The sequence below is a fragment of the Phoca vitulina genome, unplaced genomic scaffold, assembly GCF_004348235.1.
Source record: "Phoca vitulina isolate PV1807 unplaced genomic scaffold, GSC_HSeal_1.0 scaffold52, whole genome shotgun sequence".
In the NCBI taxonomy this organism is placed as follows: domain Eukaryota; kingdom Metazoa; phylum Chordata; class Mammalia; order Carnivora; family Phocidae; genus Phoca; species Phoca vitulina.
Genome location: NW_022589755.1, coordinates 4991693 through 5008761, shown reverse-complemented (window position 1 = coordinate 5008761; position 17069 = coordinate 4991693). Strand labels below are relative to the sequence as shown.

The following is a 17069-nucleotide window of genomic DNA, read 5'->3' as shown; positions in this document are numbered from 1 at the left end:
GGGAGATCAGGATATTTTTGCACTCCTATATTCTTAAAGCTTATTTTGGGATACATTGAGGTTACTTGGAAACAGTTTGGTCCTCTCTGGCCCTGTTTAATTATTGAGTTAGTTAATTTTTTCCTGGCCCTGCTTTAAATCTTAGTTAAGACCAGATTGCTTACTGAATGAGATTCAGTCAATTAACAGTATTTATCAAGTGCCTACTCTGTATCACATATTTTTCTAGACATCTCGTATATAGGGGTTAAGAGAAGTTCCCTCCCTCAGGAAGCTTAGTCTAACTTTTATAGTGTATAACTTACATTCAAGACCTTATACTTGAGCATAAACATATAAAGTTGATATTGTAATATGCTTTGTATTGAAATTGATACAGTAATGTTTATACATGACCCAAGGTCTTTATATTCCATATCAAAATCTTTTTTTTTAATTTTTTTTATTGTTATGTTAATCCCCATACATTACATCATTAGTTTTAGATATAGTGTTCCCTGATTCATTGTTTGTGCATAACACCCAGTGCTCCATGCAGAACGTGCCCTCCTCAATACCCATCACCAGGCTCACCCATCCTCCCACCCCCCTCCCCTCTAGAACCCTCAGTTTGTTTTTCAGAGTCCATCGTCTCTCATGGTTCTTCTCCCCCTCCGATGTCCCCCCCTTCATTCTTCCCCTCCTGCTACATTCTTCTTCTTCTTTTTTTCTTTCTTAACATATATTGCATTATTCCATATCAAAATCTTTAAGAAAACAATTGAGATGTTCTCTCCAAGTGATTCTAGTGGTATTTATGTCACTGATTTTTAAAAAATCACCTGTCTAAATGCCATTAAAATACCTCATCTACTGACAGGCCTCTACTTTAGTTTCTCTCTGAGACCTAATCTAAGGCCCTTTTTCAGATCACAGTTTTTCAGCAGGGGACGTGGTCTGAACCTCTTCCTGTATCAGTTTTATGCCAGCCCCTATCATTACCCCTGACTACATTCAATTAAGTATACATATCAGGGGTGCCTGGGTGACTCGGTTGAGCATCCAACTTTTGATCTCAGGGTCCTGAGTTCAAGCCCCATGCTGGCATGGAGCCTACTTAAAAAAAATATATTACACATACTAGATTCTGAAAATATTTTCCAAGCTGATTACAGGCCACTAGTATTCCAGTCCAGCACTAGATTCAGCCTACACCAGGTCCAATTCAAAGTCTCTCTGGCTTCATAGAATATTCCAGGCCAGGGTTGATTCTATGAAGATCTACTTTTCTCTTCCTCATGTGTGTAGGACTCAGAGTCCCTCTTGAGTTGAGAGAAAATGGGAATAGATGCCAGGAAGAATGTCAGGGTGATTCTATCAATGAGGCAATAGATGCCAGGAAGAATGTCAAGGTGATTCCATCAATGAGGCAAAAGGTAGGGTTAGACAGGGTACTACCTCCAAGGGAAGAGTGCAACTGGATAGTTATCTTTGAGTTTAGAACTTCAGATTCCCAGCATTCTGAGAATAATAATGAGAATAATAATTTTAATAATCCAGGAAGGAGAACTAGGATGGAAGTAGTCATCTTAATTTGTATTCAAATTGCCTACCTTACTTTTTCATGTTTTCAAAAAAAATTACCAAGAGCTGTGTTGGAATATATTTTGTTATTTATTGTATAGGTTTAAATTACTAATTGTCCTTGGGCGTTTAGTTCATTTTGCAAATGTGGTTTCTCTACCTTTTCAAGTCTAAAAAATTTTAAAAATCACTTTTATGATGACATTGTATAATGCTTGGTCTTATTTTTAAATTCAATTTAAATTCAAGGACATTAGCATTTTTGATATATTCATGACTTTAATATATTCATTTCATTTTTGAAGGACTTCAATTGCCTGAAGTAATACTTAAATCTAGAGCCAAAGAAATGCAACAGCTAACCATCATATGATATTGGGTAGGAACTGAATATAATTTTAGAAAAAGAATCCACAAATGGGAAAAGTGAATATAACGTGGTAATGTTAACGAGTGAAGTAGGGCAGAGACTATCTCCTCTAAATTATGGAATCATTAACATGGTAACTGGGGATGTGGTTCAAGGTATCCTGTCCGAAAATGCCCATCAGGTGTATCACGTGATGTACAAGTCAAGTTGGAAAAGGTACATAAAGCTCTCAAACATTCCTCATTTTCACAAGCCTTCTTTGCTTCACAAGAACTTTAGTATTTTGTTAAAGGTATTCCACAATTAATGGATTAACAGCGTTTTCTCTGTGATTTCATCTGCTAATGGATGAGGCAGAATGTACCACTGAAAACCCTGCCACATTCACGGCCTTCTAACAGTTTCTCCCCGGTATGAGCTGACACATATTGAGGGTAAGGACTTCCACTGTCATACTTCTACTTACTATAAGCTCACTGATGATCTGTGGTGATCACTGATGACAGACAGGGTCTGTCTTCCAAAAAACAGCTTTCCTAGCCTCTGCACTCATAGGTTTTCTGTTTATATATAACCATATAATCAGCTAGACATTATTACTCAAGGCTTTTCCAAATTGAATGTACCAGTTTTTTCCTATGTGTTTTTTGTGACATAAAATAAGGTGTAATTGGCCACTGAAGGCATGACCACATTCACTGCATTCATAAGGCTTCTTTCCTATACATACTCTCCGTTATTTCCTGAGGGTGCACATCTGACAACTGGTTGTCCCACTGTGACTGCATTCCTGTCTGTGAGGAGCCCACTGATGTTTGATGAGGTCTGAGGGATCATAGGGGGCAGCTGCACAGTCACCATATTAACAGGGCTTTTCTCCTGCATGAATTCACTAGTACTTAATAAGCTGTGACCGTCTGTGGAAGAATATTCAACCTTCATTGAATTTACATGTTTCTCTCTTGTGTGTATTCTCTTATGTTTAACAAGGCATGACATGTAGGAGAAAGCTTTCCCACAGTCAGTGCATGCATAGGGTCTCTCTCCTGTATGAGTTCTTTGATGGACAGTGAGCATTGTCTTTGTAGTGAAGACTTTCCCACAGTCATTGCATTTATAGGGTTTCTCTCCTGTGTGAATTCTCTGATGCTTAATGAGTCCTGATTTCTTTTTTTTTTTTTTTTAAAGATTTATTTATTTATTTGAGAGAGCGAGAATGAGAGAGAGAGCACGAGACGGGGGAGGGTCAGAGGGAGAAGCAGGCTCCTCGCTGAGCAGGGAGCCCGATGCGGGACTCGATCCAGGGACTCCAGGATCATGACCTGAGCCGAAGGCAGTCGCTTAACCAACTGAGCCACCCAGGCGCCCTAATGAGTCCTGATTTCTGTGAACAAGATTTTCCACATTCAGTACATACAGGGAGTCTTTCTTGTATGAAATCGCTGATGTGCTATGAGGCACGCCTTCTGGCTGAAGGCCTTACCACATTCAGTGCATCCATAGGGTTTCTCTCCAGTGTGAGTTCGCTGATGTATAAAGAGATTGCCCTTCTGAATGAAACCTTTTCCACATTCACTGCGTATATAAAATTTCTCTCCTGTATGGGTTTTCTGATGTAGAATGAGTTGTGATTTTCTGGAGAAACCTTTTCCACATTCATTGCATTGATGGGGCCTTTCTCCTCTTTCATTTCTCTGATGTATAATGAGCTCTGCCTTCCTGCAGAAGGCTTTGCCACATTCAGTACATTCATAAGGTTTCTCTCCTGTATGAGTTCTCTGGTGTTCAGTTAGCTTGAACTTTCTGGAGAATGCCTTCCCACATACACTGCATCCATGCGGTTTATTTCCTGTATGAGTCTTCTGATGTTCAGTAAGCTGAAGTTTCCTGAGGAAGGTTTTCCCACACTCACAGCACTCACAGGGTTTCTCTCCTTTGTGAGTTTGCTGATGTTCAGTGAGCTTGAATTCCTTGGAAAAGGTTCTCCCACATACACTACATCCATGGGGTTTCTTTCCTGTATGAATTCTCTTATGTTCTGTGAGCTGAGACTTCTTGAGGAAGGCTTTCCCACATTCAGTACCTTTGTGGGCTTTCTCTGTTTTGTGTGTTTGATGATGTTTAATGAATTGTAACTTAGTGCTGATGGGTCTTCTACTTTCATGGAATTTAATTTCAGTATGAGTTTGCTTGTGATTAGCACAGAGAAAGGATCTCCCATCTCCACTATGCTCAGCAGGCTCTTTTATGTCACAGCTTCTACTTCGGTTGATTAAATCTAAGTGTGGCTTCAAAGTTTTTCCGTGTAAATTAAACCTATCATGATTTGGCCTGAAAGGAAAATGACTTTTGCTCTGATGAACAATATTTCCACATGTGTTCAGTTCATAACACTGTTCTATCCTCTTTGGCACTTCTGGGTTTTGTAAGTGCTGAGGCAGATGATCATCAACTTTCTGAATTTCTAGGAAAGAAGAGAACAGTGAATCCTGTCACCGTGATATAGAATAAAACTGCTCCAAAAATACTGTTGGGAGGGGGGCGCTTGGGTGGCACAGTTGGTTGAGCATCCAACTCCTGGTTTCAGCTCAGGTAGTGATGTCAGGGCGGTGAGTTCGAGCCCTATGTCGGGCTCCACGCTGAGTGTGGAGTTTGCTTAAGACCCTCTCTCCCTGGGGTGCCTGGGTGGCTCAGATGGTTAAGAGTCCGACTCTTGATTTTGGCTCAGGTCATGATCTCAGGGTTGCGAGATCAAGCCTCTCATCGGGCTCTGCGCTCAATGGGGAGTCAGCTTCTCTCTCCTTCTCTCCCCCCTACCCCACCATGCACGCATGCTGTCTCTCTAAAATAAGTAAATCTTTAAAAAAAAGAAAAAGACTATCTCTCCTTCTACCCCACTCTCCCACTCTTGCTCTCTCATGTGCTCTCTCTCTAAAATAAATAAATCTTTAAAAAAAAAAAATATTGTAGGATGGCTGGCTCTTCAGTGGAAAACCTATGATATCAACCTAAAAGAAATTCCAAGTATATCCTTATATATATTCCTTATCTCTTAAAAAAAAAAAAAAACTTTTAGGGGTGCCTGGGTGGCTTAGTTGGTTAAGCATCCAACTCTTGATTTTGGCTCAGGTCATGATCTCAGAGTTGTGAGACTGAGCTCCACATTGGGATCTGTTTTGAACATGGAGCCTGCTTAAGATTCTCTCTCTCCCTACCCCCTCTCCTCTCTCTCTCTCTAAATAAATAAGTAAATAAATAAATAAATAAAAATAGTTTTAAAAAACTTTTACAATTGTAGTTAAATACACATAAGATAAAGTTTACCATTTTAACCATTTTTAAGTGTACAGTTCTGTGTCATTAAGTACATTCACATTGTGGTGCAGCCATCACCACTATTCATCTCTAGAATATTTTCATCTTCCCCAACTGAAAAACACTGTACTTGTTAAACACTAGCTTCTTATCTGTTGGAAATGTTTAAAAATTGGTACTCTTTAAACACTAACTCCTTATCTGTTGGAAATGTTTAAAAACACAATAATATAAAACACAAATCAAAAGATGACAGCTATCAGTGTAAAACAGGGTAAATTCACAATGAATCAAGATTTGTCTGCTTTATAAGTAGGACCCTGGGGACAGTAAAATACAAGGAAGTCACTAGCAACATCAGATCCCAGAGGCTGGAGGGATACCTGATTCAAAATGGTGACAGACACAATTCACTCATTCAGTACATCCTTCTTAAGTGGCTACTACCGTATACCAGGCATGGTGCTAGTGTTAGAGAAACAAAAATACTTTTTATTTTCACTGAAGTCATATTCTAGGGGTGGAAAGAGAAACAGAAAAAACACGCAAGAAAAAGAATAAAGTAGGCAGTTGCAAATGCAACCCTGGTTTGAGGAAGCAAAGGAAATGAAAATTCAAAGAAATCTGGATATGTTTTGAAGGATGGCTGTAGAAAAACATTTCTGTGTTTCCCACTAATTTCGATCTCTTTTACTGTGTGTTAGAACTGCAGTTCATCAGCTAGGGTCACGATAGCACTCTTGGGGAACTTTGCATAAAGAGGCCCTCAACCCAATTCTAATAAAACCAGACTTTCCGAGGAAGCAACATTGGTAAGATTATATTGAAAATCCCTTCAATAAAAACCTCGCATTTAAGAAATGCTTGACAGATAGATGGAAAAGTATGGTCTCTCCCCAGCCTAGCTATACAGTCATTTGATGAAGAAATAAATGGAAGACCAAGCTGGATTTTCTTCTTGCACAAGGAGGAATGAAAAACAGGCCCTTGACTCAAGAGTGGGACTCAGGTATCTCCACATCATACAGTTACAGTATCTTTAGGAGTGGCTGGTGTGACTGGCGCATAAAGTACAATGGGAATTCAGAGAAGGAAGATAATATTATATTTTTGTGTAGCATAAACCATCTCATGGAAAGAATTCAAAGTGAAAGAATACCTATTGTTTGGGAAGAACAAACAAAAAATGACATCCTTATCCCTGAGCTCTTACCTTACTTGATGAATCAGCAACTCTCAAGACAATGTCTATGGCTTTGTCTTTCAAGAAACACTTGCTCATCACATGCTCTCTCACCACATTTGTTACACACTCATCTGTTGATCCCTAATTGTCCAAGGCTCTTGTTTTCTTTATCTGGATCTATTCCCCAGAAGATCTCATCTGGTCCAGATTTCTATCTCCACACCTAACCTCTCCCTGAACTTTCCAGGTACATCAAACTGTAGCAGAGAGCTCTGCTTGGACGCTAACAAGCACATCTAACTTAGAATCTCCATTATAGAACTCCTGACTTCCCAGCCCAAATCTCCGCATATCTTCCCTGTCACATGAATGACAACTCCACTCATGCCAAAAATTCTTAGCATCATCATTCATCTGTTTCTTTTTCTTACTCCATGTTGTGGACTGAATGTTGTTCCCCCAGGAGATACAGTCAGTTGCTAACCCCCTGGTACCTGTGAATGTGACCTTTTTTGGAAGTAGTCTTTGCAGATATGATCAAGTTAAGATGAGGTCATACTGGGTTAGGCTGGGCCAATGACTGGTATCTTTATAAGGAAAGGGCGATTTGGACACAAAGAAATATGCACAGAAATGACCATATGATGACAGATGCAAAGATTGGAAAGATGTTTCTACAAGTCAAGGAAGGCCAAGAATTTCCAGCAGCCACCAGAAACTAGAAAGAGGCAAGAAAAGATTCCTGTCTCAACTCTGGAGGAAATGTGACCTTGATTTCTGACTTTTAGCATCTAGAACTATGAAAGAATAAATTTCTGTTGTTTTAAGCCACCCAGTTTGTAATATTTGTTAAGCAACCATAAGAAACTAACATACCTGATACCTACTTCAATGGCAAATTCAATCAGCCGCTTTATATAGCCAGAATCTTATAGTACCCCTTAAGCCTAGTGAAGTCACCAACGACCAGGTCTCCTATCTGGCTTTTTGCTTCAATTCCTGCCCTATTCCAGGATAGGATTGACTATACCCATAGTCAAAGTGATACTTCTAAAATATAAATTATATGGGGCGCCTGGGTGGCTCAGTTGGTTAAGCGACTGCCTTCGGCTCAGGTCATGATCCTGGAGTCCCAGGATCGAGTCCCGCATCGGGCTCCCTGCTCGGCAGGGAGTCTGCTTCTCCCTCTGACCCTCCCCCGTCTCATGCTCTCTCTCTATCTCTATCTCATTCTCTCTCTCAAATAAATAAATAAAATCTTTAAAAAAAATAATAAAATAAAAATAAAATATAAATTATATTGTCACTGCTTTAAACTTTATAAACTTCTGGGGCACCTGGGTGGCTCAGTCGTTAAGCGTCTGCCTTCAGCTCAGGTCATGATCCCAGGGTCCTGGGAGCGAGCCCCGCATCGGGCTCCCTGCTCGGCAGGAAGCCTGCTTCTCCCTCTCCCACTCCCCCTGTTTGTGTTCCCTCTCTCGCTGTCTCTCTCTGTCAAATAAATAAATAAAATCTTTAAAAAATAAAAATAACTTTAAACTTCCTAATGTTTCCTTACCTCACCAGGAGTAAAATCAAGTCCTTGAAATGGACTATAAGGCCCTACGTGACCAACCACCCTATCACTACTACTCCATTGACTTCATCTCCAGTAATTTCCCCTTTTGTTTACTCTACCCTATCCACACAGGTTTCTTTCATGTTCCTCAAACACACTCTTGCCTCCAGCTCTGCACTTTCCATTCTTCACTTTTCATCCAGGAAACCTACTCATGTCACTCATCCTCTGCTCGTAGGTATCTTCTATTATATAGACATTCCTAGTCATAAAAGGGCAGGCCCCAACCCCACCCACTGTTCCACTATGCCAATGGATTGGTGTTCAGAGCCCTTTTCACCACTAGACACAGTTTCTATGTATTTTTGCCACATTTTAAATTGTGACAAAATACGCATAACATAAAATTTATCATCTTAACCACTCTCTGAGTTTACAGTTCAATGGTATTAAATATATTCATAATGTTATGCAACCATCATCACTATCTCCATAACTCTTTTCATCATATAAAACTCAAACTCTGCATATTTGTTTTTGTTACATTTATGCCTCTTCCTTTTTGAGAGTAGAGACTTAGGTCTTTGAAAGAAGTGAAATTTGTGTCATGGATGGTAATATGGTCAACTGGGACTTAATGTCATCAGTCTATGGGGAGAAAAAGGAAAGCTTTAGGAATAAGAATCCAGGGGCACCTGGGTGGCTCAGTCGTTAAGCGGCTGCCTTCGGCTCAGGTCATGATCCCAGGGTCCTGCGATCGAGTCCCACATCGGGCTCCCTGCTCAACAGGGAACCTGCTTCTCCCTCTCCCACTCCCCCTTCTTGTGATCCCTCTCTCACTGTGTCTCTCTCTGTCAAATAAATAAAATCTTTAAAAAAAAAAAAGGAATAAGAATCCATCAACAAAATCTAACTTGAACTGATAAAGATTAGAATTAACAGATATACAAAGGAATTACAGTAAAGCAGACATGAGGCTTTAGGCTAGGAACTGAGAATGAGAAATTATATAAAGTCTTTCCTAATTAAAGAAGAGGAATAGCAGACACCTTAAATACCCCAGAGAGTAGAGAAGCCTCAAGGTAATCCCAGCATGGCCAGGATTTAAGATGTATAAAAGTAAAAGAGAATCTCAATTTTCAAAAAGATGATGGGGCACCTGGGTAGCGCAGTTGCCTGGGCATCCAGCTCTTGGCTTCAGCTCAGGTCTGATCTTGGGGTTGTGAGATCAAGCCCTGTGTTGGGCTCTGTGCTTAGTGCAGAGTCTGCTTGGGTTTCTCTCTCTCCCCTCTGCCCCTCCCCTGGCTTACTCGTGCTCTCACTCTCTCTGGAATAAATAAATCTTAAAAAAAAAAAAGATGAAGCTGGAAACTAATATGTCAATTATACCTCAAGAAAACCGAACAAATATTTAAAAAAAATAAAAAAGATGATGGAAAGGGATTTTCTTAGAGGGAAGATCATTCTCCATTCTAAGTGTGAACTCTGAGGGAGTTGCCTTGAAAACAGGTAAGCTACAGTTGACCGTTGAACAACACGGGTTGGGGTGTCAACCCTTTGGGCAGTCTAAAATGTAACTTTGACTCCCCCAAAACATAACTAGTAATAGCCTGCTATTGACCAGAAGCCTTACCAATAAGTCAGTTAGCACATATTTTGTATGTTATATGTAATATATACTGTATTTTTATAATAAGCAGAGGAAACAAAATGTTATTAAGAAAATCATAAAGAAGAGGGGCGCCTGGGTGGTTCAGTAGGTTAAGCTTAAGCATCTGCCTTCAGCTCAGGTCATGATCCTAGGGTCCTGGGATCAAGCCCCGAATCAGGCTCTCTGCTCAGCAGGGAGTCTGCTTCTCCCTCTGCCCCCACCCCCCGCTCATGCTTGTGCTCTCTCTGAAATAAATAAAATCTTAAAAATTATATTTAAAAAATCATAAAGAGACAATATATTTATAGTACTGTATGAAAAAAATCCATGCAGTTCAAACTCATGTTCGAGGGTCAACTGTAGATAGATTATACAGTGTTAAAGGAGATAACTTGGGAATCTCCACAGAGAACAAGAACTTAACACTTTTGAATAAAGTAAGATTTTAAGGCCTTTGAGATAGAGCAGAAAATAAAAAGAGAACCTTTAAAGAAGCTGAGACTGGGGAAAGAGACAAAGAAGCAGGTAAATGTATATTAACAAACCAGGTTACCATGGGGGCAAGGCATCCTAGGTGGGGTTGGATGTTTAAAGGGAAATAAATATTTTCTAATGGGGCAGGAAGGTGTATTAGAAGACAGCAATGAATTCAAAGTTTTCTCTTAGCAGAGAGACATGGAAGGAGGAATTTCATAGGAAGAGAGGTGAAGGGAATTCTGACAAGTGATGAAGAATGGGAAGATGTGGAAATCTAAGCAAGAATAATCCTAGGGTAAAAAATGTTGACATTTAAGAAGAAATAAAGAGGGATTAGTTCCAAAAAGAGACAAAAGAGTATACTTTCCTCTAAATTCCAACAAAGAAAAAGCTCTCATATGGGGAGAGGGATATATAGTTCAGTTTCTATATCCTCAGACACCCTCACCACTATGATGCCTTCTCTAAATGACAAGAAAGTGACTTCCACAGCCTCCCCCCCGCAACCACCTTGCTGGTTTTCTCTCACTTACATGGATGGGTTTGACTTTGGACTTCATCTTCTAAAATCCAGAGTGGTTCTCCTTGTTCCAGTTCAGAGAGTGCATCTGGTTGGCTGGCTTGATACCCTGTTTATGGGAAATGACAGAAGACTCAGGCTCATCAGATTGCACTAGGCTCTGCAATGATATGAGAATGGTACATGTTAGGGACTGCACAGTTTGCATGTTCACAAATCAAAGCTTTTCTCTAAGGCCCCAGACATCTGGGGCCAGGGAGGGAACAGAGAATCTACACTTCAGAGCAGCACAGATATGCCACAGCTCAGAAGCTGAGAGAGGAAAGGCCACTGACTGGGCATCCTCTGAGTGACAGGGGAGCTGTCCTTCCTATAGTTCTCCAACATCACATCCCAGTATAGCTCCTCCTGGGCAGGGGCCAGGAGCTGCCATTCCTCCCAGGTGAAGTCCACGGCCACATCCTCCAGTGTCAGTGATTCCTGTAACAACAGATCCTGTTAATATGAGTATTTCCCTTTTATTGAAATGGAAGGTGTAAGATAAAATATACTGGCCTCTGCCCCTGGTTCCTGGCAGAGCTCCTAAAACTGTAATTTCCTAGGTGATAAGGGCTCTAGAATCATCTTCTGTTCTATATTTGGTATTTAACCCCAGTTTCTCACACAGGGCTCCCGAAACCCTTATAAATTCCTAAGTGTTAAGAATAATATGAGTGTCTTTGTTCTAATGGGGCAACTAGTTGGGCTCCTGAATAGTGCTTGTCATCAGAAAGACCAAGCCATGATTAGAAGCTTGGAACTTTTAGGGGCACCTGGGTGGCTCAGTTGGGTTAGCGTCCAACTCCTGGTTTCGGCTCAGGTCATGATCTCATGGTCATGGGATCAAACCCAGTATATTGGACTCCGCAGTCTGCTTCAAATGCTTCCTCCCTCCCCCTCTGCTTCTCTCTCTGCTCGTGCTCGCTCTCTAAAAAAAAAAAAAAAAAAAAAAAAAAGCTTGGACTTTTCAGATCTGCCCTCCTCATTCTCTTGAGAAGGGAGAACGGCTGGAAATAGATTTAATGATCAGTCATGCCTAGTGAGGAAGCCTCCATAAAATAGCAAAAGTATAGGGTTTGGAAAGCTTCTGGGTTGCTGAACATGTGGAGGTGCTGGGAGAGTGCTGCCTGGAGAGGGCATGGAAGCTCTGTGCCCCTTCCCACATACCTCACCCTACACATCTCTTCCACCTGACTGTTCATCTGTATCTTTTATCATATCTTTTATAATAAACTGGTAAATGTGTTTCCCAAGTTCAGTGAGCCACTCTAGCAAACTAATTGAACCTGAATTTGAAGGGTTGTGGAGAACTTCCAATTTGTAGTCAAGTCAGACAGAAGTTACGAGAAACCTGGGGACCTACTATTTTCAATTCACATCTGAATGGGGGACAGTCTTGTGGGAGTGAGCCCTTAACCTGGCGTCTGACACACTAACTCCAGGTAGATAGTGTCAGAATTGATTTGGATTGTAGACCACCCTGCTGGTGTCGGAGAATTGCTTGGTGGGGAGGGGGTGGAAATCCCCACACATCTGGCATCAGAAATGATGTAAGTGTGGTAATGATGTGAGAGTAAAGGGGACACAAAGGAGGAAGGGTGAGTTTTTCCCAACTCGAATGTGAAGGAAGTTGTTCTGCTCATTTTCACCTTGTAGGCTACATCTGTATTATTTTATTTCAATTAATCGCAAAGGAAGGAAAGTCCTTAAAATATTCCGTCATCCTTTCATTCAACAACTCACAGATTTCTGTGATATGCAGCCATTAAATTCTCTTGCTAACCTGAGATCATTTGCAATATATGTGTTTCAGCACCTTTTTGTCAATCACTGTATTAAATGCTAGTGACATCAGAATGACATAGTATAATTTCATTCATGTGAAAATGTCTTAATAGATATACTTACCTACATAGATTCTTGTATATTTATGCACACACATGCATGCACATTTAAACCCACTCATAGATACAGATGTCCACACAGGTAAATGCCCGAAACATAGGAACACACTACCAAGCATTTGTTAATGATGTGTCAGAGAATTAAGGGGGGCGGGGAACGTATGGAGGGGAACTTTATCACTATGTGTACTAGATAATGACTCTTTTACATTGAAAATATGTCCTGAGACTGGTTCTTTCTGACACCAAATACGTGGTGTCTTTTCCAATACCAATTTTCCAAGTCTCTCATTCTCCAACACTGGGTGTGCTATAATTCAATCCTATCTGACACTTAACTACTCAGAGTTAACATCAGACTTTACAGGCTTAAGGGCTCAGTTCCGCAAGACTGCCTTCACTTCAGACACCAGTCACAAGTACCAGGTCCCCAGGTTACTTCTGTCCAATGTGGCTATAAATTTAAGGGTTCCCACAACCTCCCCCTCTCAGGTTTGATAATTTGCTAGAACAACCCAGAGCACTCAGGAAAATGTTGTACTTAAAATTACAATTAATTATAAATCATACAAATAGACTGCCAAATCAAGAGGTACACAGGTGAGGTCCAAAAAGGCCCTGAGTGTAGGAGCCTCTGTCTCTGTGGAGTTGGGGTACACCACCCTTCTAGCAGGTAGATATATTGGCCCACTTGAAAGCTCTCTGACCCCTGTAGGGTTTCTTTTTCTTTTTTTTTTTTAAGATTTTATTTATTTATTTGAGAGAGAGCGAGCATAGAGGGAGAGTGAGAGGGAGAAGCAGACTCCCCGCCGAGCAGAGAGCCTGACGTGGGGCTCAATCCCAGGACCCTGAGATCATGACCTGAGCTGAAGGCAGACCCCCAACCGACTGAGGCACCCAGGTGCCCCCCCTGTAGGGTTCCTCTGGAGGTTCCATTACATAGGCATGATTGACTAAATCACTGGTTACTGGTGACAGGACTCTATCTCCAGCTCCTCTCCCGTCCCCAGAGGTCCCAGGTGGTGGTGAAAGTTCCAACCCTCTAAGTGAAGGCTTGGTCTTTTTGGGGACTAGCCCCCATGCTGAAGCTATCTAGGGGTTTACCAGAAGTCACTTCATTAGCATAAATTCAGATATGTTCAAAGAGGCTTGTTATGAAAACAAAAGACACTCCTACCACTCAGGAAATAACAGGGATTTAGGAGCTCTGCCAGGAACCAGAGACAAAAGACCAAATATATATATACATATATATTTTTTATTATGCCACAATGAGTCATTTGTGTAACTAAAATAAAGCCAATAAAAAGGTGGGAAGTAACAACTAGATTTTGAACGCAGAAGTAAAGGCTCTATATTTTTTGAGATAAGCTGAAGTTCAAAAATAACCTTTGTGGATCTCAACAGCCCAAGCCATTACCAGACAACAGAACTTGTAACTCTTGATGGCCAGATCTGTATTCAACCACCAGGTCAGCCACCTCTTCACAGAGGACCTCTGAAAGCTCTGCAGACCTTCCATTTTACTGGCACCTTAGGTTCTACTCAAGGATAAATCCAGATGGCAGCAAGGCTGGGTATGCAAGTCACCAGGCTGTGGTCTCCTCAAACCCGTCTACTGAATTCTACTTGATCGGGTCCCAGCGGGGACTCAGAATAACCATGTGAGCAATAGCCATGCCGGGACATCGATTAGGAGAAGGCTGCTGAGAACACAGAGCCCACCATGTCACCTCTGGAAAGAAACCATCAGACACCGTTCCTAAGACTTAAGTGCCATGAAATGGTGACCTCTCCTGAGTAACTGATCTGCTTTGTCCTGAGTCAGGGCCTGTGATGTCACTTACCGTGATTTTCTGGTTGCAATGGCTGTCAGAGGTAGGAGAGGCACGTTGATGGTTTACGTCACCAGGAGGATCCCGCAGAGCCGTACACTGTATTCTAGCACTGGTCATGTATGAACTCTAGGAACAACGTGTTCCTGGTCCCACTCTGTCCTGATTTTGAAGGTATAGTCTATTTCTCTCCAGAGCCCATTTTCCCCAATTTATGCTTTTTATTTAGTTGAACTGATTTTTTCAGGCCTCCACAAATCCACGAAGGACTCAAATTATCAGTAAAACAAACCAAAAGTCCACCTGGGCTTTCATCATTTTCTTCTGTAAGAAATGCTGAGTAAGAAGGATGTTAGTCTCTTCTGGATCTGCGCTAATTTTCTGTTCAGAAATCTCAGTCTTAGGACAAGGATGTCCCACGAATGGCCAAATGCAACTCCAGGAGCCTCCTGCTCGTCCTTTACTGGAGCTCTCTTACTCCTGGGAATCCAGGACCTGAGGATGAAGAGCAAGTTCATTTCGGATGACACATTCGCTCTGGGCCCAGATGCTGACACTGTGGCTGTGCATCCAGCTTAAGTCAAAGCCATTATTTGTAACTGTCTCTTTACTTGGTGCCCCCAAAGGCTATATAACCCGCGGAAATAAAACATAACAATCTGAATGTGGGGGAGGTATGCCTTTCTTCTGTGAAGTAGAAGTAGCATGAATGATAAGGGGAAGGTGGGAAAGAAAGGTTAGTTTCTGGACATATTTTCCCTTAAATCCACACCCATTTGTACTGGGTTGAATGGTGCCTCCCCCCAAAAAAAGATACGAACCTGTGAATGTGGCTTCATGTGGAAAATGGGTCTTTGCAGCTGTAATTAAGGATCCTGAGATAAGAAAGTTGAGGAGTATCCAGATGGGCCCTAAATCCAAGTCCCCTTGTACCAGACATACAGGGAAGATGCGACCATCTAAAGACGGAGGCAGAGAGTAGAGATGTGTTGCCACAAGCCAAGGAACACCTGGACAATCTGTTAGAAAAGGAGAAGGAAATAAATGGATGTTGGGAAGATGTGTTGGGAAAACCCAAGACCACCCCCAGGTTCAGTGATTAAGTGGGACTCACAGGCCTCAGCATATAATTTATAACCACAAAAACATACAAAGCAAAATCAGCAAAGAGAAAAAGGTCCATATGGCAAAAGCTGGAGGAAATTAGGTGCCAGCTCCCAAGAGTCCTATTTCCATGAAGTCACACAGGATACACTTACTTCCCCTAGCAACGGTTGTGATAACACATGTGAAATGTGTTAGCTTATTAGAGAAAAGTGCCCATGGCTTTTTACTGGGGGTTCACGTAGGCACCCACTGCCTAGCGCATACCAAAATCCCAGAATCCTAGAGGAGGCCAGATGTTTAGGGTAAACCATACTGTTTTTTGGTGTTTTTTTTTTTTAGATTTTACTTATTTATTTGACAGAGAGCACAGGCAGGGGGAGCAGGAGAGGGAGAAGCAGGCTCCCCACTGAGCAGGGAGCCGGATGCAGGGTTCAATCCCAGGACACTGGGGTCATGCCCTGAGCGGAGGTGGACGCTTAACCAACTGAGCCACCCAGGCACCCCAACCATATTGTGTGAAAGGACAGTTATGAACAGTGAGCCATTCAATAGAGAATGATGAGAACCCTCTCCAAATCTAAGTTCCCAGATGTCAGGCAAGGGACAACCTTGTAAGCAGGCCTTTCTTAAGAGCTGTGTTGACTCTTCTGCAACAGCAAGTAACCAACAGTGTCTGCTACAATATATTTGTATGTTAGAAAAGTCCTATGATCACCAAAATTGATGCTGAGGAAAACATTCCATAAAACTCCAACACCTATTTCAAATTTGAGCCCTTGGTGGGTTAGGAATTCATTACTTCCATAGCATGAAGAACAAAACGAAACACTACCTATGAATTTTTTTAATACATACATATACTACTATTCTCATCTCTTTCTAAAACACACACACAAAAAGAGTATGTATTGTTTGTGAATGCATATACATCTAGGAAAAGCATGAAAATATGTATGATATAAAACAAGACAGCAGTTATTACGGGGAGGAAAAAAGGCTGCTCCCCCCACTGCTTCAGGTCAGTCCCAAATCCAGGTTGTTACCTGCACTTCTGACCAATTGGCTATAAATCACGTTTCCAGGACCTCCTCGGGTTCAAATAATTTGCTCAAGTGGCTCACAGAAGTCAGAGAAACATTGTACTTACAAGATTACCAGCTTACTATAAGATGATGTAACTCAGGAACAGCCAAACAGAAGAGATGCAGAGGGTATGGGGAAACGGCAAGTAGCTTTCATGCTGCTCTCCAGGTTTGCCACTCTCCCAGCACCTGCACTTGTTCTCCAGCCCGGAAGCTCTCTGTTCCCTGGCCTTTGGGGGTTTTATGGAGGCTTTGTTACACAGCCATGATTAACTCATTGGCCATTGGTGGTTGATTCCACCTCCAGATGGCGCCCCTCCACGGAGGTTATGCAGATGGACTAAAAGTCCAACCCTCTAATCGCAGGGTTGGTTCCCCTGGCAATCAGCCCCCACCCACAGGTGCTTTCCAAAAGTCTCCTCATTAAGGGCCAGAATCCAGGTTAAAAGGCCAGATTCATTC

At 41.7% G+C, this 17069-nt stretch overlaps 1 protein-coding gene and 1 long non-coding RNA gene across 2 annotated transcripts in view; one reads left to right on the top strand and one right to left on the bottom strand.

Annotated features, from left to right (window-relative positions):
• LOC116622221 overlaps window positions 1-17069 on the top strand; it is a 34755-nt gene that overhangs the window by 4125 nt on the left and 13561 nt on the right. The gene's annotated exons all lie outside the window — the stretch shown is intronic.
• LOC116622205 (zinc finger protein 649-like) lies at window positions 1808-15724 on the bottom strand. The gene is given in 6 exon segments (XM_032388474.1): window positions 1808-3082; window positions 3300-3351; window positions 3353-4397; window positions 10654-10767; window positions 11012-11120; window positions 14722-15724. Coding segments are annotated over 6 exon segments (1848 nt in total). The 5' UTR covers window positions 14737-15724; the 3' UTR covers window positions 1808-2569.